Source organism: Parambassis ranga, chromosome 12 (genome assembly GCF_900634625.1).
Source record: "Parambassis ranga chromosome 12, fParRan2.1, whole genome shotgun sequence".
NCBI classification, from domain to species: domain Eukaryota; kingdom Metazoa; phylum Chordata; class Actinopteri; family Ambassidae; genus Parambassis; species Parambassis ranga.
In genome coordinates this window covers 15,421,623-15,448,928 of record NC_041032.1, presented here as the reverse complement: position 1 = coordinate 15,448,928, position 27,306 = coordinate 15,421,623, and the positions used below count along the sequence as shown (strand labels likewise).

General features: G+C 43.3%; 1 protein-coding gene across 1 annotated transcript; it reads right to left on the bottom strand.

Moving 5' to 3' along the window:
• Positions 1-8,776: 8,776 nt before the first annotated feature.
• cwc27 (CWC27 spliceosome associated cyclophilin) lies at positions 8,777-26,947 on the bottom strand. The gene is made up of 14 exons (XM_028418411.1): positions 26,759-26,947; positions 26,578-26,674; positions 26,129-26,241; positions 25,896-26,039; positions 25,720-25,818; positions 25,541-25,644; positions 25,385-25,454; positions 25,184-25,263; positions 25,065-25,101; positions 24,818-24,987; positions 18,100-18,203; positions 13,301-13,413; positions 13,109-13,212; positions 8,777-9,210 (listed from the first exon to the last, which is right to left on the bottom strand). Exons 1-14 carry the CDS (start codon positions 26,798-26,800, stop codon positions 9,048-9,050), a joined length of 1,440 nt encoding a protein of 479 aa, XP_028274212.1. The 5' UTR covers positions 26,801-26,947; the 3' UTR covers positions 8,777-9,047.
• Positions 26,948-27,306: the final 359 nt, after the last annotated feature.

Here is a 27,306-nt window from a genome sequence, read left to right as displayed (position 1 = left end):
TCACACCGTCTCCAGTGAGGCTGGATCCATCTGAACTGATCCCCTCTGTTGGTAAATGCTGGTCATGTGTTTTTTTGTATCTGTTTATACCTCACACTGGGAATTTTCATTGTATTGTTGTATGATTGTGTGCAACCAACAAAATGGATGCTCGGCCGGGGAGGTGACGGACCCCTCCACCCGCCCGCCCGCCTGTGAAACGGAACGTCCCATCACACACTGAGCGGAGTGTGACCGGATCTCATCGAAGCTGTTACAACGAAACTCTACTTTTGCTGCTGCTACTGTTTTGTAGCCACCTTCAGTTCAGTTAGGACAGATGTTTATCGGTTGGTGAACCTTGAACGAGGCCGCGGCCGGCGGACACTGAGGAGCGGCTGAACCGCTTCGGACTGACCCGGCCGCGGGACGAGGAGCCTCCAGAAAACAACAAAAACTCAGACTGGTACTCATTGCTGTGAACTCGGATGTTTGAATGTCACATTGCTTACACCTGTACCTGAAGCATCATGTGATTAGTTGCGTATATTTTATATTCAGTATTAATGTTGGTACACTGTTACTAATTTCCAAATGTAAATTATATGCTAATTTATTGTCTCACCTGTACATTTATTTCACTGCATGCAAACTGAACCTTTAGCGTAGTGAAACAAACATGCAGTGACTCAGCCCTTCACCCACATCTTTTTTAAAGTAGACACAATAAAAAGAGCAGCTTTCAAACACACGCTGTCCGTCCACTCATTTTTTAACCAGCGAAGGATTCTTATGTCCAAAAACGTCTTCGTCCTTTGACCATCACGTTCTAGTGCCAAATTCGAAGAACTCACCTCGAATCCATCCATTTCTTTACCTACGTTGTCCTGTAACATAGGGTCATGGGGGGCCTGCAGCCTTCCCCGGCTGTTACGGGCCGTCAGGCGTGCTACATCCTGTTTACACCTTCGAGTACAGAGCTCAGAAAAACAGCCAACTCGTGGCCAGTTCAGAGACCCTGGTTAACCTAACATCCACTGATTTGGTCTGCAGGAGGAAGCCGGTGAACTCCCCACAGAGAAGTGTCCCAGGAACCTTCATGCTGTGAGGTGGCAGCCGTTACCCCCAGCTGTTCCTGTCATTTTGTAATTATTACAATTCTGCCAAAAATGAGTTTCCCCAGAGTGGGGAACCACTTCTATCCCCAGATTCTAATCAGTTCTTACATTAAAGTTAGCGTTTGTACAAAAATAGAAGAAATCCATGATGAATTCATGTCTGCTCAGAATCCATGACCTTTGACCAAATCCTAATTACTTCTTGAGCCCAATTGAACATTTGTACAAATCTAAAGACGTTCTACTAAGATGTTGTGTTGCCATGGGCCAGACACCAAATCCTCAGCAACCAATCCCTGAGTCCAGGTGAAGGTTCGTACCAAATCTGAAGACGTCTCGTCGAGGTGTTCTTAGGACACCGTGTTAATGAAAACAGGGCGGAGGACCCTGAACCCTGATGCCTTCTGTGGGAAACTCTCAGCCTGTCGGATGTTCCGGTGCCGCCGGCCGGACGCCGAGTTCTCACAGCCTCTAACAGATACTTGTGCTTTCATTCAGCTCTTGGAAAGCAGTCACAGCGTGAAAGCAGCTGATGGCATGGCACCAGGATACCCGTCACCCTGCCTGGAAGAAGGAGCTTTTGTTCCTGAACGTCATCATCAACTGAGAATCATCAGCATCCCCGCTCTGTTGCCATGGCAATATCATGTTCTTGAGTCCTCCTCCTCCTCTCATCCTGAACTTCGAGTGTCTGAACTCGGGAGCAGAGAGGTTTCCACTCTCCTTGGTAATTAATTCCAAATAAACAGTAACTAGCCCACTTGGCTGGGAAACGCCGGCGTCTCCTCCTGACCCGCAGTGTCCAATTACAGCTGGAGACAGATGGCCTGTTTTCTTTAATGTAACCAGTTTAGAATACCTGTGCGTCTGGCCCGGCTTCTGTGATTACATTAGTGCAGACTGAGGTGATGGATTCTGTATCTGCAGACGACCTGACGGCCCCGAGGCGGCTGCTTTACGCCAAAAACATCTACGTGCGTGCATACGTCCATGATGGCTCTTGACTGAGCATGTGCAGAGGGGAGGCCTCCAGCTGACCAGACAGCATGTTAGCAAGCACTTAGCAGAAGATGTAGCTAACAAGCTAATCACTTAGTAGCTGCCTGGGTTAGAAAGGAAGTCAGAGGAGATGTTTATTTTCTTGCTATCACATTTTCTCAGAATGAAAACAAACTGAAGAGGAAGAATAACGCTCTGAGTTAGCCTAGCTTGCTAAAGGGGTGAGCAGTTGGCTAGCTAAATGCTTGTTAGCTGATTGTCAAAACAAAAGGTCACCATGTTCTCTCTATTACCTGCCATCACATAAAAAATACAGAAGAACATAAAGCTCCTAGTTAGCGTAGCGTAGTTGCTAAAGAAAAGGAGTAGCTGACAAGCTAATCACTTGCTAGCTGTAAGGTTTACCACAAACAGTCAAAGTTTATGTTTATTTCCTTGATAGTTAGCTTAGTGTGGTTGCTAAAGGAGTGAGCAGAATTTAACACATGACATTTTATCACATATAAGCTCCGAAATTTTGTTTAGCTTGATTACTATAAGCTAAAGGTTAGCTCCCTGTGGTCGCCATCTTGGCTACATGTTTCCAAACTTTAAAATAGTTGCCAAAGAACACCGACCATACAAACTGCTGTGTCTTTAACCCTGTCTAAAAATAAAATCTTTGGACAAATATATATATATATATATATATATATATATATATATATATATATATAAAATCAATAGGAGCCGTGTATTTGTATCTGTCACTCCATTCAGTCAAACAGGTGTGGCGGAGGGATATCACGGTGACGGAACCTCTTCACGAGAGCTGTAGAGACGCGCAGCCTCACTCCGTCCTGTAATGTCAGCTATGCTAATTACCAGGTAAAAGAGACATTTTAAGACTTGCAGAAGGCAAATCATTTGTCACGATACATGTTTGGATACTTATGAATCGTTACAGTACAGCGAAGTGTTGTAATATGTGATGCTAAGCGTGATTAGTGAGAATTAGCATGCTAGCGGCGATTAGCATTATTAGCTTAAAGTTAACTGTGTTGCTAATGCTGTGAAGCTGAGCTAAAGCTAAAAAAAAAAACTCACAACGAGTTTGTTGTCGCTAGAAGAGATATATAAACATGACTAAGAGACACTTGTCTCTACAGCAGTAGAATTAATGGCTTATTATTTATTATAGAATTTTCTTCAGTCAAGTTTCTGGTTTTACAGGTAAGTTTTTGCACTAAACGTTCCTATGGATCAGTGTTTGTACAAATTAATGGCAGATAAAATCTCACGTTTCTTCTGTTTGTGTGCAAAATACAAGGACACACATCTTGGACTGTCCCCGTCTGGACGCACTGAAGATCCTGGTTGATTTCTGGAGCCACTGGATTTCTTCATCTGCTGTGACCGGCTATACCGACTGACAGGGAGAGTGTGAGTAAAAACTATTACTAAGTCTACAAGTGAAGTGTGTCAGACTTCAGCACTAACAAACAGGGACTCAGGCCTGTATTGATTTACTTTAAGACATTCTTTAGTTTTGGTTAAGATGCAAAAATAAGTGTACGTAGGAGGTTGATGCTCAGACGTCTCTGTGACACCGAATCTGATTATTGGCTGACAGAAATGAATCCCACTGTGGGAGACCCTGTCCTGTGGAAACATCACGGCATGGCATCCATATACACAGTGGTGTGTTTGGTTCACAGCTGATAAGTGGAGTGCCAAGTAAACCAGATTTAGAAGAGAACCACAGCACAGCTGAAACATCCTCCTCACGTCTTGGAAGGTGTGAAGGAAGGAAACGTCCTCCTGGTGAAGGTGGTGGGGCGGCAGTTGCCCTCTGCTGTCCTCTGATCTCGTACATGGAAGCTCGCTTTTGGGGCCTCAGCTGTGGGAAAGTGCGACGGGACAGAGCCGGGCAGATAGCAGGTGCTGGATCCGTGACCTTCCCATCCCAGGCTAGCATTCCTGCCTGTCAGACCCCCTGGATTCGTGCATGCACTGTCTCCAGCCACACCATCTGAAGCTGTTTGTCCTGCTGCACTGTGCTCAGATGGAAGAGTCCGGAACGCTTCAAGCACTCATCGCACACGCCGGCAACTTTGTTTAAGAATGATAAACTTTCAGAGAGCTGCTGTATGCTGCTTATCCTCACACCTCACAGCTGGAGAACAAACACAGGTCTGTGTTTATCACCCGAGTATCTTTGCTCAGCTTTGTTTTGTCGTGCAGCTCGTGAGGAATATTTTATTTCTGATAAGCGGCAGCGATGGCTTCTCTCACTGTCAGTAGTTTCCATTTGAAGTGTAGAATCTCTGAGAAGAGGAGAAATCTGTTCTCCATCCTCATTACACCTCTTATCGCTTCAAGCTGCCTCCACATCTCAGCAGCCCTGTGGACTGGGACATCGCAGGTCCACAAAGATACAACCACAGTATGAAGAAAAATACAAAGCTGTGGGCACAACGTTTTAGATCACAAACTTCATTTTGTGATCATTTTGCAAATGTTACACAAAATTCTATACACGGTGTAGCAGTCAGTGTTTTGTCTGAGGTAGTGCGAAAGGCCACAATCCTGATCTCCTGATCTGAAAGATCTGCCAAAAATGGTGCCAAAAACATGGGTTTCCCATGTGATGCATTCTGGCTCCATACACACTTTTTTCTACGTATGTTTTTGAAAAATTGACTCTTGATTAGAATGATTTGCTCAAATAGAGTTGACACAGTCTAGGTGCATTCGTGACTTGGTCACTTTACGACATCCAGGGACCTCTTGGAGGAAGCTTGGGAAACTTCAGTTTTCATAGCTCACCCTGTGAGTCAGCTGGATTCTTGTGAATCCTGTCAGGCTTAAAGTTATGTGTCGGTGGCCGACAATTACCGGTTTGGACCAATCAGCATCCTATGTTCAAAGAGTAGTTAAAAACATTTTTTGAGCTTCGGTGTTCCCAGATTCCTTTCTGGAGAACTTTCCTTGGAATGAATGAGGGACCATCTTAAAATGACCTGGCTTCATCTTTACCTGCTTTGGTTGGTTTTTGGAAAGACACCAGCTCAGCCTGGTTTAAACATCAGAAATGTGTGTGTGTGTTTTGAGCATCCTTCACTTTAGAAAACAAGAATTTGCATGCGCTGATATTTGGTGGGTAGCCGGGTCACCTCTAAGGGACACAGCTTGGTTGCCAGGCCGTCCTCTGTCAGCAGGACAGACGGCATGTAAGTGGATTATGCGTATAAGGAATCAATAGCCAATCACTTAGGCCGGTGGAGGAAAGCCAAGAGCTCGTGCTTTGTTGAGGCTGAATAATTCTGTGCGTGCATGTGTATGCCATCATTTGCGTAAATGGGTGCTTTTGAGATGTGCTGCCTGTTTGAGGACATCCTCTCTCAAGAACATTATGAAATCCATCAAGAGTGAGTTATGTTGTGATGTGGCCTCTTCGGCTCTGACTCCCACAGCTGATGAATGACAGCCAGCTAATGAGGACAAATGATAATGGTGCAGTGGTCGCCGGTACATTGTGATGCTGCTTGTGTTTCATAGTCCTCATGTCCTTCAGTCTCGACCAGGAAAAGCGAGCGTGTGTTTAATGCAGGCTGAGGACGTCCACTGACAGCTGCGGTAATGCGGACGCTCTTTAAGATCTATTCTTTTAGCTGTAATTATGTTCCGAGGAATAAAGCGATCCTGTTTTATAGAGCAATGTCTGCACGCGCTCATTACAGTGAAGAAGTGGCTGTAAAGACCAAATGATCTGCTTGTGAGCAATTTCATTAATTGAAAAATATAAAAAACAGAAGTCTATAAAAGTCTTACGATGATTAGATAGCATCACATAATAAATGTAAAAGTGGAAGTCATTATAAGAACCGATTAAAGCCACACTGAAGTAAAAAAAAACTGTAGGAAAAGTTCAAGTGATGTTCCTCTATCATGGACGTAGCCTCGGTTTGTGTTTAGGTGTCCAACGGCAGGTCACTAGTCACTGCATTCCTGGATATGAATCCTTTCATCTTCATTGTTGAGGGCTCTGAGGCTGCGTTCCTCAGATAGTACTGTGTGCTGGACAGTAGGAGTAATGGCTCTGAATGCATGACCGCTGCACTCACTGGAGTTCATTGAATTTGGAAGAACTTGTTGATTCAGAGACACCTCGGCGTCACAGAGTTCAATGTGGGGTTTCCCAGAGTGTATACATACAGAGAACTAAAACCCTAATGTGGATTTGTATGGTAGTGCTGATGCAAGGAAACACAGAATAATGATTGTGTTGTGTCCACTCTGTTTTGGAGTCTTTGACACATCGCCACATGACAAAATTCAGCCAAAGCAGTGGGGTGAATGGTAATTTTTTATTTATTTATTTAATTTTTTTTAATTTTAGATACTTTATTAATCCCAGAGGGAAATTCTTCTTCAGTTGGGATTGAACCACCAACCTTCTGGTTACTGGACAACCCTGCTATACCACTGCGCCACTGCTGCCCCCAAAATGTAGAATTTTCTGCGCTCCTGGGAGATAAGGCCGCTGTCAGAAGTGGGATCCTGTCTAAACTGGTCTGTGGCTTTGCCTTAGCAGCAGCTTCTTTTAAGACTTTAAGACGTATCCAACTCTAGAAAGCAGAATCTGTGAGTCACACCCGCACAGGACACCGCTCTGTCAGTTCAGATCAAAAACACAATGTTTTTCACTTATTCTAGTGAAGCATCTGAATGACACCCCTTCTTTGTATCATTTGGCGTCTTGGGCCTTCAGTAAGTGGCCCAACCGCGATCACTTCATCTTCATCTTGAGGAATGTCAGAAGGTCTGAATCAGGCCTGAATTGAGCGTTATCCTTGAGGAAATGCACTCCTGCTACTACAGATCAGCATAGTCAACGCCTGTGTCCGTGTGGCCCTTCTGCAGAAAACAAAGACCATCACCTTGATGCAGACCTCACTGATTTGGACTGTTTGAAATTCTCTGGTGGGAAGTTACAAACTTCCAGGTTTCCTCCCAAAAATGGGCTTAAAACATGGGACAATTGTTTTGAGTAAAATCGCTTTTATTCAAGGAAAACCAAGGAAAGTTTGGTAGATAGTCTTAACTTCATCACTGATACTAAAACCAAACACCTCCATCTGTGTACACATGACTGCTGTATGAGGACACTCTTGGAACATTCAGGACCTGTCCTTCAGACAAAAAATGCTGACAGCCGAGACAGATGAACTCATTGCTCCGTCCTTGGACGTCTGAATGGTCAACCATTAACCATGAAACTGTGGCGTGCCTGTCCAAACCATCTTCTCTTTGATCTCACCCACTCATCAATATCCCTCCTATCAACACAGCGCTACCTCACTGAGCCCTCCTCTTCTTCTTCTTGTTCTGCACGCTCCGTTCATCGCACCCCAGAGGATTCGCTGTGGAGGACTCATGGTCACAGTTCATGGGTCAACAGGCTCTGTGATCCATGATCAGTCTTCTTTTGTAAACCACTTCTATCACAAAACAAATGATGAGCAGGATTAGCTGGATATATTTAGCACTTCCACCCACAAGGGCAAGAGTGGTATTTCCAGCTGTGGGCACGGTGACATAGTTAAACGTCTTCCTGGAGACACATCACATCGTCTTTGTCCTTCTCTCCAGCCTCCCCTTTAAAACATAAATTACGAATTTATGTGGCAAGCAGCGTCCTTGTAAAGAAGCAAATTTATCTGAGCAGTCAAAGCATCTTCAACCAAGGAAATATCTGAAGATTAGAAGATATTCTTTGAAGTTTAGAACAGCCGTGACGTGACCACATATATATATATATATATATATCTGCTTTAAGTAAATGACAGGGGGAGGGCAACATCTGCCTTCTGTCAGGTTTAACTGAAGCTTTGATTTGTACAAAATTCATCTTCATCTTTGTGATTGTACACACAGACAGGATGCAAAAAGGGATGGAGTTGAGGACATTATCACCAGAGACGTACAACAACAAAGACAGACTTGAAAAACTGCAAACCTATCCTTTAATTTTAGACCCTTAACCTGAAGCGCACGTAGCCAGTTAGATCACCGTTTCACCTGTTTTAGATTTGCGGCTGCTCGGGCAGAGTAATGTAACATTAACTCTCCTTCCTGCTCCATCTGAAAATTTAAGCATAATCCCAGAAGTGCAGTAAAAAAATGGTGTGCTGGCAAAGTGCGGCTCCTGGTCAGATACACACACACACACACACACACACACACAGCATCGGCAGATCATTTACCTCTGAAAACCACAATGAGGTAAAGACCTTGGTTACTTTTTTACACGCTGCAGTGGTGTCCTGAGCAGGACAGTAAGAAGGGGCAGCAGTAGGACCATCTCAGTAAAATCAGCCTCATGCCTCAAGTGGACTCTTGAGGGATTGCAAAAATGTTCTCCTAGAATTATTATTTATATTTTTAGATACATTTCTCACATGCTAAATGTTCTTTTCGGTTCCTAGTTTGCAAAAACCCTCAAAGCGTATTGTCTACTTTTTCAGCTAACCAGAACCAGGCTGCAATTTGGCACTGGAAATACCTGTATACCTAATAATATTGGGTCTGAGTCATACGTGTACTTCAAATTAAATAGAATCATTGCATGCGGTTTAGAAAAGTATTTTATTTTTCAAAATGAAGCTGCAGACAACACAACCAGTAAATAAGAAGTTTACAACACCACATGCTGTCAGCTAATGGCCGTTATCTTTACTACGATCACGGTTTTACTCCTGATGAGTAACTTTTGTCAGGAGGCAGCTGTTCTGAGTGAAGAAGCCATTCCATTAAAGATTATAGGGATGGAATGCGCTCAGGTCAGCATCCTCAGTCCAGATGTTCAAGCCGGCAGATGGAGATTCTACAAAGCGGTGGAAAAGTGGACAGGCAGGATGCTCTGTGACCACATGGCATGGGCAGGACCTGACCTCCGACCTCGCGACCTCACCTCTTGGCCTTCTTCTCCTTCATGATCTTCTTGCTCTCCTCTCTCCTGCGCTTGTTGACGGGATTGCGCGGGTCATAGATTTCGAAAGTATCCTCATCCTGCATGTTGGCATCCTTGACTTTTCTGCTTTGCTCATCAAACTGCAGAACATGGCCCATCCTAAATCAGACAGAGAGGTGGAGAGAGTTCAGAGAGCAGCGTCAGAGGATAAATCACCAGCGTATGCAGAGTATTACAGAGGACCGTCTCACTTTTCAGGCATTAATTGAACAATTTCAATCATTTGTTTGGTCAAAAAAAGATAGATACAAGTTGAAAAGAGGCAGATAAACACACACTCACAGACAAACACACTATTGAGGCTTTACAACCACAGGAATTGAGAAAAACTGTTAACAAGAGTCATAAAAACAGTTAACAAATAAACAATACCAATTACAAGAGTCATAAAAACATCACACAATAGCTCTGTAAGGGGTACAAAAGAAAAAACTTGTTCCATCACATGTCAGCATTTAAACCTGACTCAATATAAGATTTATGTCAAATCCCACTTTTATCTTTTTTGTAATCACATAATCCATAATTATTAAGATAGTAATCAGTTTAGCTTCAAATTATCCACATTGTGGTTCTAATGATAAAGTTTAAACTACACATTTTTTGCTTGAAGAGATTGGTTCAAGTTTCATTTGCACTAAACCCCAAATATTCTGTACCGCTGCCTGTGGGAGGCCATGTTAAGCCAAGGTCACACACAGTGTTTGGAACACACACTTTAAGCTGGGATGGAATTTAAAGACACGGGGGGAAGCCAGACAAAAACGTTCAAACATGAATCTATCACTGCATTAATACTGGCATTGACAAATGACAGCTAAAAAAAAAGAGTCACTGTCTTTGGCACGAGGTTTAGAGTTATGAAAGAAAGCCTGGTCCCCAGAGAACAGACGCTCATGTGTCTTTCATTTCCCTAGTCAGTTTAACTTCCTTCCAAAGACAGATTACAGAATCAGGACACTGCTAAACACTGCTAACAGTAGATAACAGTGTCAGGCACTGACAGGGTCTCTGCAGCTGCTGCATGAGTGCTACGAGTAAATCTAAACAACCAAACGGAATCAGGAAGTCATCGATTCAGAACAAAAAACCTTCATTTGGTCAAAATGTCCACTCGAGACAAAGAACTTTTTCCCCCGTGCAGACGTTACGCCCACAAAATGACGTCATTTTTTGTCTCTGACCGCCCGCTGTTCCGAACTTTTGTGCACAGGGTCCGGGCCGAACTTTGTCTTTCAAGGCTGTGCGGCAACCATGCTGTGATTGGTCGGAATTTATTGTGGGCGTGATGAAAGTGGAGAAGCGCAAGAGCCTCTCCAGGTATATAGGTAGGTGTATAAACAGCACTGATTCAACAGATTTAATTAATTCAACAATGGATGTTTTTGAGGAGCAGCTTGCCGAGGCAGTGAGGAGATACGAGCATCTCTACAGTACATCGCTGAGGACCTACAAAGACACGCTGATGGCCAACAACTCCTGGGAGGAGATAGCAACGATACTTTGCACAGAAGAGAGTGTGTGTCGCAAAAAGTGGCGCTACCTGTGCGACAGATTTGCAAAGGCAAAACGCCGTGTGCAGAATAGTAAAAGTGGTGATCCCGGTGGCAAGAAATTCCCTGTAGTATACACGGCGTGCGCTGCAGTGGGCGGGCCGTATGACGAGACGTGCACACACACGTGTCGCGGAGTATGGTACCTCAGTACCTTACCACCCGTGGAGCGCGTTCTCCGCTCTTTGTCTCGCGGAGTATGGAACAGCCTTTAGTGTGCTGCTACTTTAGCACATGCATCATGTCGGATTGCCAAACAGCTCCAGAAATTGGATCTGAATCAAAATCTGTTGTTTGCTGGACATTGGAATTATGAATGGCGGGTATGGATTAGACTAGAAGCAGCCACTTTTTAGTCTAGACTATTTCTTTTGATCACTCTAAATTGTTCCCAAAGGTATTGAGAGCTGCAGTAGTAGTTGTATCTCAAATATTTTCACAGATGAGACATCTCATTGTCTTTGTACTCTTTCAAAGAGGATTGAATTGAGCGTCTATTCATCAGGTGTCGTTTCATCTTTAAACTTTTTATCTTGTGAAGAAGGGATTGTATGTAACATACGATGTGTTCGAAGGCTTGCCTGCTGTGGTATGCGTCTGCTCCTTTCTAGAGCTGAGTTTGAGAACAGTTTGAGTACGTTAGTGTGTCAGTCTTTGTGTGCGCTCTCTCCTGTGTTCATTTGAAATCGGCAGGAGCTGTGACAGCTCATCTACAATGGCATGGCTAGACTCTGGCAGACCCTGAGGACTCCTGCTGCGTGAGCAGGCCGCCTCTGATAATTTGTCTAGCAGTCTCAGTGATGACAGCCCGCCGGTCGCGCAGCTCTGAAACGTGATGTGGAAACCCGGCTTATCAAAACCACTCTGCGCTGCCACAATGCGAGTCCACAGAAGCCTTTCCTCAATTTATTTTTCTTGCATTTTTTTCACTGAGGTGGGGGTGGGGGGGGGGGGGGGTGGGAATTAAGTAGTAGAGGAGGGACGGCGAGAGCAGCGGCGGGCTGTTTGCATTGGTGTGTGAGGAGGAAGAGGAGGAGGAGGAGGAGGGAGAGTCAGAATTTGTAGACACAGACACAGATGGAATAGTTTACCTCCTCTGGCCCAGACTTGACTTCCAATGTCTGACCTGTTGTAACCCACATTCTGTTCGCGGTGCTCCTAGAGTGGCACAGGCTTCCCACTGGTGTTTTTCTAGAACCGCTATGCTACTGCCCCCGGCCCTCCCCCGCTCACTATACCTGGCAGGGGTGACACAGCGAGGTGTCTATGGGCCAGCAGAGGCTCCAAGCGACAGCCAAGGCTTCTCTCAAATTCATTAGAGCCAGCCCCCGAACACACACACACACACAGACTGCACTTCAAGGGGGCTTCTGGAGACTAATAGCAAGTACAGATTTTGTTTTTCTAAATCTCTCACACAGACACTTTGGTCAAATTCAAACACATGGTATTCATTTCAAACCCTCACTCTGTGTCGTTAGACTTTGAGATCTTTGGTGAAAAACAGAATATGAGAGGAAAACACAGCGTCAGGGCTGATTTCCTGATCGCCAATCTGGTGGCTGCGGGTTGAAATCCCAGCTTGACACACACACATGCGTACAACTTGAACTTTAACACCATTTATCAGAACCTGGAGTGGCCATCAGCTCTTGCCGAGGTCAGGTTCATCGTTTACGGGACTAGATTTTTAGACATTTTACTGTCCCACCAGCACTATTAGTAGAGGTTTTAACTAGAAAAATGCGTAAAGAGAGTTGTTTGTCATACAAAGACCAAATAATAAGCTGAAAGACACAAAATAGGACATGCACCTACAGTGGAACTGCAGACTTAGACCCCGTTCACACTGGAGAAAGTCAATCTAGCTAGAGTAGGATTGAATCCAGATAGCCTTTAAGTTGGATACGTTCAGACCTATTTTCACACACGTGTCCGCGCTCAATCCAGCTTAACCCGGCTTGTTTGTTGTCCTCCAAACCGCTAGGTGGCGCCTCGTAATATACAGAGTCTGTTCAGGCTGCAGTAGGACCACGTGCGCATTTTTGGAATGCGGAATGTGGAATGTGGAAAATAAACTCGGGGCAAAGCTGTCGTAGTTCGACGGTTGTTTACATACGGCTTTTGTACGCGACACTGTCCATGTGAACCAAAAGTATGACGTCGCTAGTGGGATTTGCGTTCAGACCTGAGCCAGATGTAAACCAATCCGGCTAGATCCACCTCTGAGAGGTGGGTTGAAATCTATCCGGATATATCCAGATACGGCCCGAATCCCGCTCTAGCCGGATTGATTTCCCCAGTGTGAACGTGGTCTTAGGTGATACTTGCATAATAACAAGATTATTTCAGCTAATTCCAAACCTGAAAAGAAGCCTTAGATAAGTATGTTTAGTGGCTTTGAAGCTGTTTCTTGGAGGCAAACACAATGACGGATGACTCACCATCCTTTGTCGTCATCCTCTGCTAACTCCTCCACGTCCTCCTCTGGCCCCTCAGTGACGGCTGATGACAGCTTGGACTTGAAGCGACTCAGCAGAGCTAGTGTCTGCCATAAAGCAGCAAAAAAGCATTAAAATGTGCACATTATCGATCACAGAATCAGTAAATATCAAACACACGTCGCGTTCTTTCACCTGTTCTTCTCGGTTCTTTGAGCCTTTCTTCATTTTTTGCTTCCGGAGGTCTTCGTACTTCTTTCTTCCCTCCAGGTACTCGGCCACGGCCTCGTTGGCTGGTTTTTTATCCACTTTAAAAACAAGAGACACATTATGACTGATTAATGTATGGACTTTATGAACTATATTATATGGTCAGGGTTCACAGTTATACTAACTATCCCACTCACAATGTGCAAACTTTTTCTGAGAATACCAAAGGTTTTTTTTTTCTGTTGACAGATTTAATAACAGAAAATATTGAAGTTTTACACAATGTTTGACTCTCAGAGTGCATTAAGAGTTCAGAGCCTTGTAAACTTGTAATGTCTTTCTTGTAAATTTATGACCCCCCCCCCCCCCATAAATTTGTGAGTTTGTACATTTAAAACTTTAACCCAAGAGAATATCTAGTTTTCTACTTTCAGACAATAATATCCATGTACATACAGACAGAGACAGTAAAGGCACAGTGTGATGTTTACAGTAACACTGAGAACAATTTTCCACCAAGCTGTCCTCCTCTGCCGTCTGTGTGAAAAAAAACATCTCTCATCAGAAATGAACAGAGAGACAATCAGTGCGCTGACTTTACTGTCTCATGCAGTTAATGTGCTTCTGTAAACCTGCCGGCTCAGACGAGCAGCCTGTGAAGTCAGCAAGCGGCAGACAGTGAGCACAGTCTGCTGGAGCACTTTCTTTCCACAACAAATTGTGATGTCACACACACACACAGTGTCCCCTCGCTGCCCAGGTTGAACCACTCCTGACTGGACGCTCTGACACGTTCAGCTCCTCCAAATAAATGATGTAACAGAGAAAACACACTCTGCCTGTCGTTTAGGTCACATTAGCAGTTTGTTTAGATGTGTTTACACATGTAGCTCTTTATTACAAGCTGTGAAATGCACAATTATAAACTCACAGTCTATTTGTGCGGTCTTTTAATAATAAAACGGTCTAATGCTGCAGTAAGAGAGAGCTCAGTTTCTCCAAAAAGGTTCCCGTACGTCTGTCGGCCTTCTCATTTAAAGGTATAAAACTAAAGCTTGTTTACAATTTAGATGAAAGGAGAAGACGGCACATTTATAATTATCTGCTTGATGTGAAAACTGGATCACAACGTGTGTGTTTTAATTTCACTGTAGGACGTGAATGCAGCGTTAAAACGTAATATTTTTGTCATTTCTGTATCATTAAAGCCCTCACGACGTACAAGACCCACTTGAGGAACTGCAGTCTTTTGGGACTTGTGTCCATTTCAGTTTGTTTTCTGTACTTCTGTACTTGTAGAGTTTTTGCTATACACATAAACTTCTCTTCTCCAAACTGTCAGCAAGACGATGAACTTCATCTTCAGTTTGCTCGGTGGACTGTTGCTAAAGAAAAGCAACAATTGCTCTTCTTTCTCTGGGCTTCTAGGCTCAAACTCTAAATAGGGAGCAATCACTGGAATTCTTAAAGAGTCTGGAAATCTAAGCCTACACTTTCCTCACTTCCCTCCGTGTCAATGCGGAAGTCTGCAGTCCTGCTCGAGGGGGCAACACTTTTTTTTTTTTCCTGATTTATGACAAGTTGATCTACCTCCATCTTTCCCCCTTCACTCACCTCTGCTTCTCTGCCTGGCTGCTGCAGCATGTGTCTGCCTGGATGCTGAATGATGATGCCCCGAGGTCCTACACAAGGAACACACATCACCCTCTCCAGCTGTTGTCACTAACCACTATCTTTGAGTTTGATGGCCTTTCTAACTACATTCCTCCCCTCTCCTGTCACCTGGGCTCCGCAGAGCTACAAATCACGCTGCTGATGTTGTAGCAACTGAGGCCCTGTTGTGGATGAAAAACGCCCTCTTCCCCAGGGATAAAAGGTCCCCCCCCCCCCCTCATCTCTACCAATCAACGGGTTAGTTTAAAAAAAGTCAAAGCAGCATGGCGCCCAGCTGTGAGGCTGATCATCAATCAGAAACACATCAAAAATGATTTTGTCAGTTGGGGCTGTGAGGTCAACAACAATGATCTATCAGCAATTATGCAACACCAAAGACTGTTTACATATGAAAGTGCTCCAGGAGGGTGCTGCTGCTGCTCAGAAGCTGCCGGATGATATATGGAGCAGGCGGATCTTAATCACCGTTATTTCAAATATGAGTCTGCAGAAACAAGTTGTATAAATCAACAGTATGGCTGATGACAAGGCACCAGAACCTGTGTAATATCGCCTGCTGCCACATCCTTTGGTGCAGAATGGACAGTGGTTTCAGATTGGCTCTCTTATTTTTGGCTCCGATTCCCATGCTGGTCAAGCCAAGAAGGAGAAATCCAGACTCCAGGAACATGCTGTAATTTAAGTGATGAAAACTGAAGTGATGAAGTAAAAAAAAGTGTGTACCTCAGCTGATTTTGAGAAGACAATTCAACGCACATGCCAGCCGTTATGAGGTTTGCAGACATTCAGACGAGATGATCAAGAATCACAGAACCACAGATGGTATAAAGTTACAGGCCGAGCAGTTTGTTTTAGGCAGATTTTAGACTGAGTGCAATAAACGACTGAATTAATTAGAAGAAAGGATAACGGCTTCAAGGCTTCAGATGAAGTCACATGTTAGCTTTAGCTGGCACATGGAAAAACCACTTAGCATAAATACATTTGCTGAGGTGGTACAGTTGAGTATTTCAGCAGAGGCCTTGCTTTTTGCCCCTTTAGCCCGGCAGCAGTGGACCACATGTCTATTGATCCCAAAAGGAGAAGTGAACATGTATCCTGAGGGGTTCTGTCTACCCATAAAAACGACCTTATGACATGAAATGTCTTAGCTAGTTTATTTTTGTGAAGCTTAACTTTTAGCTATTTCATTATCTTTCTTGTGTTCTTATCCATGTTAGCAACAGACAATTCAAATATAGTGTGCAAACATAACTTGGATACTTCTTACAAACAGTTGCATCAGATGGTCCTAGAGTAGTGTGTCATCTTTCAGTATAACCAACACCAGATCCATGCTGCAGGGCTAAGTTACTGTGAGCTGGCTAACCGCCCCTGCATGCCCCAAATTAGCTTCGTACCGCATCGTTTATCCACACTGTTGGACAAAATACCAATTTAGTGATTAGATCAGCCCTGTGAGAATCAATCAATTAGATGTGGTTATCCATTAAAGATAGTAATTAGCTGGCAGGCTAATTACTGCATAGATAAAAAAAAAAAAGTCCAAAGGCTGTTACAGGAAACAGAGAACTTTAGGGGAAGAGATGATATGTAACAAATTTGCACATTATCATGTCTCTAGATTTGTTATATACCAAACCTTTAAAATGTGTATTTTAAATAAGAGGAATCTTGTTAAGATTGAAACAATATGTGTTTGTATAAATTGGTTGCAGCTTCTCAAATGCTAATGTTTACTGCTTTTCTTTGTCTCGTGTGATAAACTGGATATCCTTGGGGTTTGGACTGTTCAGCCACAGAAAACCTGCAATTTGGAGACGTCATCTTGAGCTCTGGGAAATAATGCCCGAATGATAAATCACTTAATGGAGAAAATATTTGGCTGATTAATCGACAATAAAAATAACCATTAGTTGCAGCTGTAAAATATTTCAGTGCTGACCGGTTAAGGAGGTATGTGAGTGAAACGGGTCCAGAGGCTGACCTTCACCGAGAGGTCAGAGCAGAACCAGGAGAATGATTTAAGCTTGAAGAGATGGCGGCGTTGATGTGATGTCTGCCGTGTGTGTGGGGCTCCATCAGCTTCTCCAGTGGGATGAGATAAAACGACCCCTCACCACAGTGATCGTCTGTGGCCGAGTGCAGTTTCCAGATTTACAGCATCTGAGCAGACATCCGTCTCTCCCCTGCAGTGGCCATTGGCCCATGACATCTACGAATTCCATCTAATGGAATTAGCTTTTGCTTCCAACACAGAAATGTAATGAGGAACTCTTAAAAGAAAAAGTCCTGCCTCTGGCTAAAGCTGCCACAGAAGCACAAAACAAAGGTCCCTGGCTGTGTTTAAATACCTTGTAAGATAATGGAGAAGCTTAGGCTAGGTGCCACTCAGTATTAACAATGCAGGCCTGTTAATGCCTCATAACCTGAGTATACAACAGGCTCTTTTAGAGAAGGCCTCTCTCTCCTTGAGATGCAGATATCACTAACAGCAACACATTCAATCAGAGTCACCAACAGAATCTTAGTTCATTTAAAACACAATGTTGAACCAGTCGGCACCGAGTCAAAAGTGTGTTCAGCACCTAAAACATAAAACCGTCAGTGTTTGTGGAGACAGAAACTAAGTTTGAGCAACAACAGTCCATCACTGGTCCCGGCAGAACCCCCTGCAAGCTATTTTGTTTTGTTGCACAACAACACCCCCCGCTCAGGCTAACCTCTGCGCCTAAGTGGTTTTTGTAATTTTCAAAAATGTGTTTCAGCATCAGCAAAACAATCCAAAGATTGACGGCATTATGACAGACTGCACTGTGGTGAGGACCCGAGGAGAATCACACGGGCCAAAGCAGCAGGGGGGTTAGGGTTAGGGTTAGTCTGCAACTAATTGACAAAATCAGAGGGTTGCCAGTCTTAGTGTCCATTAGCAGGGAATGTAGCATGGACCACCCTCTCAGACACTTTGTTCACACTCAGACTGCAGAAAGATCAGGCACCGAGCTGCAGTGAGATACATGGACCAGTACATCATCCAGCACCAATAAATTTACAGTCTAATGGGAGCACAAGTGCACATTCATGCAGGGGAATAGAAGCTGCACACATACCGTCCTTCTCTTCTTCTACAGCAGGTTTCAAGCTTTCTTCTTTCCTCTGTTTTATGGCCTGGAGCTCCTTCTTCAGCTGCCGTGCCTCTTTGCGTAATTCATCACTGTGAACAGAGAAACTTACGCTTAAAAACTTAAACACAACGTAAATAATTCTAAGTATATGTTATAAAACAATTCCCTCCTCCAGCCCCCCCTGAAAAAGCACATGGACGCACGTTGAACCGAGCAACATATCGTTGAGTTTCTTGTTTAGATATAAATAATTGGATGCTCTAAGTCCTATAAAAAGAGCAAAAAGCCACAAACCAAGTCCCAACTCAAGACCAAAAAAGTGAGGTGTAATCTAAAGTCAAGGCCTACAAGACCATATGAAAAAAGTCCCAACACAAGTATCAAAAACCAAATGTTCAGCACTTACTCCTCTCAGGTCAGGACCGATCCCACGTCAAGACTAAAAAGTCCCCAACTCAGTTCTAAAGTCACCAGAAAGTCCCAACTCAAGACCAAAAAGGTGAGGTGAGTTCCATATGAAGCTCATAGTCAAGACTGAAGGTTGTGTGATACATGAAATACACAATGCTGTTAGTGGCAGAAGTATCCTTTATTAAAGTGGCCCTACAGAGTGTTACGGGCGCAGATCATGGCCAGCCACCCGTATAAAACCTTAAACTGGAGGACAGATACATACTAAGGTGCAGCCTCCTTCCTTGATTCAAGGGACTGTCCCATTGGCAGGTGGCCTGACGCCCAGCAATGCTTTCATATGACTGAGGCTACAGCCAGCTTCAGAGCAGATATGTTATGTTAGGAAACCATAATATTTTTGTACTGCCTGACAGCTCTGTTTTCATCCCATTCACTTGCAGAGCCACAAAGCACAGGTAAGCTGCACAGTCTGGGCCCCTGGCCTAGAAACATGCGAGGCATCTCCAGACCAAACAATGGCTGCTTTTGTTTCTTACATCTGCTTCTCTGCACTGACATTCGTTTAGATCCCTTTACTTTCCTTTGATTTCTCTGTTTGTTGCTCACGTTACAATTCTCTGACACCGTCTGTGGCGCAGCACCCAGGCATCAAACCCAGCGATACTTTAACAGTAAGTGCTTCTGCAAATATTAACAGCTGCGTCCGACTTGATGTCATGTCTCCTCCTTGTTAGCTTGCCTGGTTCTTCTGAGGATACACATGAGGAATCAGTCAGACATACGGCTGTTAGTCCAGTCCAGACTGGAGTTGCCAAAGAGCAGAGCTTGTTGTCAGAGCGAGGAAGTCGCCTGCTCAGACGCGTCTAGAAGTATTGACAACAAACCTCTCTGTGGAGGTTTTACATGCAGTACTGTAATGCGACACAGATGTGGGGAAACCATAAGTGGGCAAAATAACATAATAATGTAAGTGATGAAGGGGTGAAGCGTGGTAAACATGGTGAGGCTGTTATTGTGTCTTCATTGTGCTCTTTAACTCCAAACAGAAACTGGGTGTCCATGCAAACTAAACATACAAACCACTTTATTATAACAAATGTAATTACTGCAGTAGGTGGGCAAAATAATGTAAGTTAGGACAGTTTACCTCTCCTTGGAATCTGTCATTATGAAGTTTGTGTGGAGCCACTGTTGAATCGGACCCATATCAAAGAGACTTTTAGCAGTGCAGTGCTAGTTATCGCTCTAAAAAGGATCTAATTTGTGATTATCCCACTTATTACACAGCTAATTATAATAAAAAATAGATTTCAGATGAACTTCTTTGGTCAGTACTGTGTTGATAGCAACAGTCTGTAGAGACAACAGACTGCAGAAAGCTGCGATTGAGCACAAATATAAAGTAAACACAAAAAAACGTACATTTTAGTCAAATTAACTACTGAAAGTAACTAGTAAGACCTGCAGCTCTTACATAATCATCATCCACAGGACTGTCCTCTGAGCTCTTTACGCTTATTTTCCTCAGTGAAGAACACTTTGGCCTGAGCGATCATTTTCTGCCTGCCTTGACACGCTGCCATTTAGGAAAACAAGAGACGTAACCAAGGCAACAGCCGAACAATCAGCCCCACAGCCTAAGTGCCAATAAAGAGGAGGAGGCCAGAGAGGACAGGAAAAGCCCCAACAACACCTGTTCAGACGCACCTTGGGGCTCAGCAAATTCCTCCCTGAGACCCTCACATCACAGCACCGCAAATTATTTGATTTCTACACACTTTGACTAGACTGAATAAATCACATTGTGTTTGACAGGGTTTTTTTTTTGGAACTTGGATAAGGCTGCTTCATGTGGTTTCTAAAATATCTTTAGCAGATAATCACTGAAATGGTTAATCAATGAGCATTTTTTTACTATTTTCTGAAGTTTTTACATCCGGTAGTTTGTTTACAAATTTGCCCTTCAAAACTGGTCAGAGGACATTTAACGCTTTAACACTTATTATGCACAACAACAAGGAGACTCGTTGCTAAGGCCTTGACTAACATTGTTTCCCTAAAGAGTATAATAATCTACTAGTCTATATTGCTAGAAGGTTTAGGCACTATCACATCTGGAGGATGAGAATCTGCAGTTCTTCAAATGACCACTAGAGGCTGGCGACCAAAGCGGGTCAATCATCATAGATGTTTAAACTTTGCAACAATAAACATATTGTATAAAAATAATGTTTTGTCCTCTGTAGGTAACTTCCTCATCCATGGTGTGCCCGTATTTGGATTAACTGGGAGGTGCTGCCAAGATGGTGACTGCTGAAGCCTCTGAGTGACATCAGAAGGGGTTTGTCCATCTTTATTTACAGTGTATGTGTCAGACATCTGCTGCCTCATTATGTTTTACAGTAAATGCTGCAAAATAATGTAATGAAAGTAAAAACATCTCTCCGTGCTGTCAGGAGGGGGGTCGTCCAATCAGAAACCAGAGAGCGACTAATCTGTTGCCACCTGTCGCCCGATAAACAGAGCGAAACTGTCAAAGCTGCAGTAGATCCCTGATGAAAACCGGAGTCTGCCAGCTACTGTCACTCCTTTCAGAAAATTCAAAAAATGTAAAAACCAGAGAGCTGCGCATGATTAACTTTTCATAAAGAAAGCATATGAAGTGATTGGCAGTGGACCAAAAACTGTCTCATGATTCAGAACCTTGCATTTAATACTCCAGTGTCTGGCAGGAGTCTGAGGCTGACACAGCCTTAAAAATAGTCCAGTGATGACTGTACGGTTGATCAGAAACTCAATCCAAAAAAGCAGGCGCACTTGCCTTTTTTGGATTTCTTTGTTTTTTCAACCAGCCTTTAAAAAAATGCAAATACTGAAGTTAAAATGCAGCTTGTGACCGGTCAGATGTGTGTGTGTGTGTAAAAGTTAAGTTAACACCGACGTGCCCCACACGCATGGCAGCAGCAGCAGTAGCAGCTTCTCTTCTGCTACAGAGGACTGGAAGCAGTCTAACGACCGAACAAGTGATGTGGATGAATGTGCTAGAATAACAAGATGGCTGGGTGAACTCCCCTCAGGGGGCACTCCATGGCTTGGTCAGAAGCCAAGGAGAACTCTAAGCTGGAGTGGAGGAATCCAACCTCCACACAGGAATTTGCATGACTTTGCAGAGTGATCTGGACGAACACATGACCTACAGAGAGCAGCAGGGTTCCTCTGTCAGAGGTTACTGACCAGATCCTTTAACCTAAATATCCTATTGAATATTTATCCTGTTTGAGAGACGAAGTTAACGTGCGCTCTGTCAGATGTTGATGTTGATCCCAGTCCAAGTAGCGTTCTGCTCCTTTTTTCTATTCACTTTCAAGTATAACCCTCACATCCTAGATATGCATTGCTGTCTGGAACAGTTTCCAGTGAGCGGGTGCCCCATATGGGGCAGACATGCTACAGTGGGCCAGAGATGTGTAAACCTGGCAGTTCCAAAACATACACAATCCTGCTGCCAAGAACTGGATTATCTCAAGCAGTTTTCTGCACAAACGCAGCGCCCGAAGCTTTCCTGATCCCGGCAACCTTTCCCTGACAACGAGCCGGGTTATGACCGGTGACAACACACAGGTGCAGCCAATTAATGCACAGTGACACGTCGTCTGGGGGGGATAATTAGTGTCTGATGTCCCATTTGAAGTCGCACAAAGGTTAACAGAGTGCTTTCTTAAGGTGTTCTAATTAACACACAGAGCCTTGACTGCACCTTGACTCTTTTAAAGCCCCTCCACCTGTATTGTTATTATTCTACGTATGTGATAACAAGCAATATAAATAACAGGATGTTCAGTTCTGTCATCATGTGCAGTAACAGTAATGGCAGAGGGAGCCGACCCAGCTGGCAGCAGCAGCTCACACTGAGTCCCACAGCCATATGGAAGCGTTTTGCTTCCACCAGTCATGCCCCGTCGGGTTTAACAAAAGTGGCGACTACCACATACACTGCTTTTGGGACTTCATTCAGTAGTGTCTTTTATAAAGCAGCACCCCCCCCCCCCCCAAAAGAGGCCCACTTCAAACAGCAGACTTGATCAATAGGGACATAAAAGGAGCATCAAACTGTGAGCAGGAACCAGAATCACTATCACACATCGCACACTAACTGTGACTCATCCTCATTTTTTTAACATGGTCCAGGTACAGTACACCATTATCTGGCAACACGTCCGAGCGTTTCGCAATCACGGCGGTGGAATATCATCTGGCTGCTGGATAGCAACATAAGATAGCTTTGACCTGATGTAAAAACTATTTTGGATTCAGGGAGACTCCTAATTTCATGGTTTTCTCCGCAGCCTTGACTACGAGTGGGAAGATACAGCCAGCACTGTAAATTTTCCCCACACACACACACACACACACACACACACACACACAGAGTGCAGAGGAATGAAACGTCCTGCATCAGAGAGACTGCTTTTAACATCCTCCGGGTTTTTTCCCAGGTGACCGGATAGCAGTCGGTGTTCCTCCTTTGCACTCAGAGCAGCAGTGGGAGAGCAGCGCTCACCCTGCAACAATGCCCCCTTTGTCCCGGGCTAACACTGTACCTACCAGCTCGCTCTTTGATTCCCTGCCAAGACAAACCACTGTGTTGGGTTACAGTTCTTGTAGCAAAACAATCTGCGCTTGTGTTTAATATACTACAGTCTGCCTGCATTGGACTGGCTGTCAGTCACACACACACACACACACACACACACTCATAACTGGACCGGGGGCCCGCTCCTTATCCCATTAGCACTAATGAGAGAAGGGTATGTTGATGATGTGTGTTAGAAGGATGTGGAGGAGAGATGACCTGCAGCATCAAAGATAGGATGACAGAATCATGTTGTCTCTCACAGTTTAAACAGCAGGGCCACTGATGGAACGCTGGTCCAGATTTTTACATAATAATGCATCATGATTCCAACATTCATAGATGTATACATTATACATATAGCTACTATTTAATGCCATAAACTGGATTTGGGATTTTGTAATATCCAAACTTGTCCAGTTATGGGTATGAACACAGAAATAAATTATTCTTTTCTCTGAATTTTCAGAATTAAAGACATAAATGTGAAAATAAGTCTAAAATTTACAACAAAACAAAATTATTTTCAGAATAAGATAACAAAAAGAACATTCTCTGACATTAAAGTAACAAAATATGGATATATAATGGAAATAAAAATCACAAATGTACGTTAAAGTCACAAACTTCAAGCTCCAAAGTAAAATCCAGCGGAGAAGCACTTCAATATTGACAAGATTTGGGATTCCATCAATTCAAAGCAGCACTACTTCCCTGTTTAATGACACTGGTTGATATTTAACACAACAAACAACAGATTTATTCATCAATCGAATCCTATTTGTTGAACTATCTAAAGCTACAGGAAGTAAAAATGTATGTGGGACATGTTTTAAATAAATCCAGCGAACAAACAGCTGATAAAGACACAGCCACACATTTCTTTTTGTCCTATTAAGCTCGTAAACAACACAGTGTGCTGTCATTTAAAAAAACAACAACATATATTTAAAATCTGTAAAATCACTGAGTGCATCAAAGACCAACCCGACCGCGACCTCATCAAAGAAACCACCAGACAAAACAGGACTGTTTGTGGGGATCTGCTGCTGCAGAGAGGCAATAATTAATACATGGTAATGATTGTTTTTACTGTGTCTAGACCCCAAGGTTGACTAAATATTCTACCAATCACTCCTCTCATCTCTCATGGATCTGGTTTTGTGATCATAAAACATCAGGATTAACTTCATGTAGAACTGAAGTGAGATTTTTCACCATAAAACACTGATTTAAGTGTCACATGTGACGTTAAACTGAACATTTTTGTGCTTTTGGATTGTCATTGAGACAAAGCAGATGTCGAAACGTCTCCGGAAGTTAGATTTTTTGAAAGATTTTTATGTCCTGTTGTATAAACTGACGTAACTAAAACAGAAAGGAGTTGGGGATGAATTATTAATAAATCTAAATATTAATTTCAGCCCTATTTCTGAGTTGAAATGAACTGTTGGACTCATTTCCCTGCTCTCATTAGACATGGGATGGGTCCCTTAAAAGGCTTCGTCATGATTTCCCTTTATTATATTGTCAAGTAGCTCCCCCATCAGGCCGTCACGCTGTATTACAAGAGAAACTTTCTAATGCTGCAGATTCACTCTGTGACAAAAACTATGATTTATTCTGCAGACAGATCTGAGGAAGACGACGTCGTACCTGCGGCTGCTCTTCTTCCCTTGCTCCTCCTCATCGGCCTCCGTCATTTTCTCTCCGCCTTTTTCTTTCTTTAACTTCTTACTGACCAGTTCTCTCATCCTCTCTTTCTGGTCTGAGTCATACTCTTCATCATCTGTGTCGTCCTGGGAGTCACCATCAGTGTCCTCCGACTGAAAGAAACACGATGACGTTCAGACGGAAAAACAGAAACAGACATCCGTTTTTCTCACTTTATGTCCTGCTTTACCTCTTCAGCGCCTCCAGGTGTTCCTTTCTTTTGTTTCCTTTTAAAGCAGAAGCAGAAGTATCGATGTTAAAAAGGAGAAACAACAGTCTACAGAATTATTGATCAGGTAATGAGTATACTTATTAACAGCTGGAACGGAGCTCAGTCTGGGATCATCTTTCAGAAGGTCGTGGCTGCTTTTGCTTTTTCCCTTTAATGTCTGAAAAAACGATGTGGAGCAACATCATCGTTTTGAATTTTTAGTAGAACTTATTAATTAACCATACAGTCACAAGTCGGTGTCAGAGGTCTGACAGAGAGGGAGTTTTACGTTTCATTACCTGGCTGACTTGATTCACCATCTCCTCTTCTTCTTCAGCTTCCTCTCCAAACGATAAAAGACTGAAGTTTCTACAAGGAGCACGAAAACATCGATTTAATCAACGACACACACTCTGGTGCATGACTAGGTAAGTCAAACAATCATGAAAACTGACTTTGTGGCCTTGGACTGGGATTGCTTCGCCTCGTCTTTGTCCTTTTCCTTTTTGGATTTCTTTGTTTCACGAGGTTCGATGTCATCGAAAGGAGAATGAAGCACCTGGAAGAGACAAAAGGTGCGATCAGTAAATCACACTGAACGCTGTTATGAATGTAAAACAAAAATATGAAATACCTCAGTAGTTCTTATCTTGTGGGGCTTCAGAGGTCTCTCATCCTGATTGCATTCAACTTCTGCTAATCTCAGCATATTATAAACTGTGTCTCCAGTGACCTGCATCCAGGAGGTTAAAAATCAACACATCAAACACATTCCGAGCACGTCTTCACAGGGAACCTTCAGGCGTTTACCTTCCCGAATATGGTGTGTTTGTTGTTGAGCTCATCTGCACGACCCAGGGTGAAGAAAAACTGACTGCCGTTATCATGTGGCCCCGCGTTTGCCATGGCAACCAAACCCCTCCGAATGAAGCGCAACCTGGAGTGAAACTCATCCTGAAAGAGACACAGGTTCTCCGCTGTCAGCTGATCCCTTTGAGGCGTCTGACTGGAACTTACTGAGACGAGAGCAGACGCAGTCTGACCTTGAATGGCCGGCCGTAGATGGACTCTCCACCCTCTCCTGTTCCTGTGGGATCTCCACCCTGAATGATGAAGTCTTGCACCACTCTGTGGAAAATGGTGCCGTCATAGTAACCTCAAGACATGAAGAAAACAGAGGCAACGTTTTATTTTACAGATTAATTAAAATTAGGATAACAGAACTAAATGTGTGACATACAAATTACTGAATAATAATTATATTTCAGTCTTATTAGTTGGCTCCACTGTTGCACCAGATTTTATTTAAATATTCTTATATTATGAGCACACATTACTTTAAACACGCCGTTTTCAGCTCAAACAGTGAGGGAGTTATGTAAACAGTAGATCTGTGCACGCACAGAAGAGCCCCTGCACAGATTTTCTGCCATTTATTCCGACAGGATCGGTAGGTTTTTAGAAATCTGTGTTAGACAATGTGAAAGTTTACCTTCCATGCACAGCTGCACGAAATTCCTGCATGCTTTAGGAGCCTCCTTTGACCACAACTCAATGTCAATGTCACCCGCTGTGGTCTTTAAGAGCACCTAAAGTCAGGGAAATTATTAATATTACTATTATTAAAAAAAAAATATGCATTTCCATTAGCTGAAAGAAACAGCAGCGCTCACCTTTCCACTTGTTGGCGGCTCCTGAATGTAAATATTGCTCATTCTGGCGCTGACTAACAACTGAAACAATGATATCCTCAGACTGACTTTCACCTAAAGTATTTGAAAAGATTTAAATCTGTTACAGTAACTTGTTTTACAGATAACAAATTTCACATATTCCTCTCTACAGCCATATTGAACGTTCATGTGAGCTTATTGTTTACTTCCGAGTACACGAGGGGTCCTACCTAAAAACATGAAGGGTTTTTTTTTATCTTATTTTTCTAAAGATGCCACTATATCTGTGTATAAGAGTTCACAGTGTTTTTGTAACGCGATAAATATGAATGTATCCACACACATGTCAACAAACAAGTCTAGAAGTGAAGGTTTAATAGCATGTAATTTCGTGAATCACCCCTAAAAAGGATTTTTGGTTTGATCCGAGTGTTCGTTGATAAGCGACCGTGAGAAACAACAAAAAAAATCTTTTGTTCCATAAGAGTTACTATAAATTTAAAGGATAAAATAAACATTCCAGTGTATGTGAAAAGCTAAAAATGTAT

Coding starts and splice junctions, on each gene's coding strand:
- cwc27 (XM_028418411.1), bottom strand. CDS start 26,800: ATGAGCAATATTTACATTCAGGAGCCGCCAACAAGTGGAAAG. Junction 26,040..26,128: donor TCTACGGCCGGCCATTCAAG/GTCAGACTGCGT, acceptor TGTCTCTTTCAG/GATGAGTTTCACTCCAGGTT. Junction 9,211..13,108: donor GAGGATGACGACAAAGGATG/GTGAGTCATCCG, acceptor TGTCTGATTTAG/GATGGGCCATGTTCTGCAGT.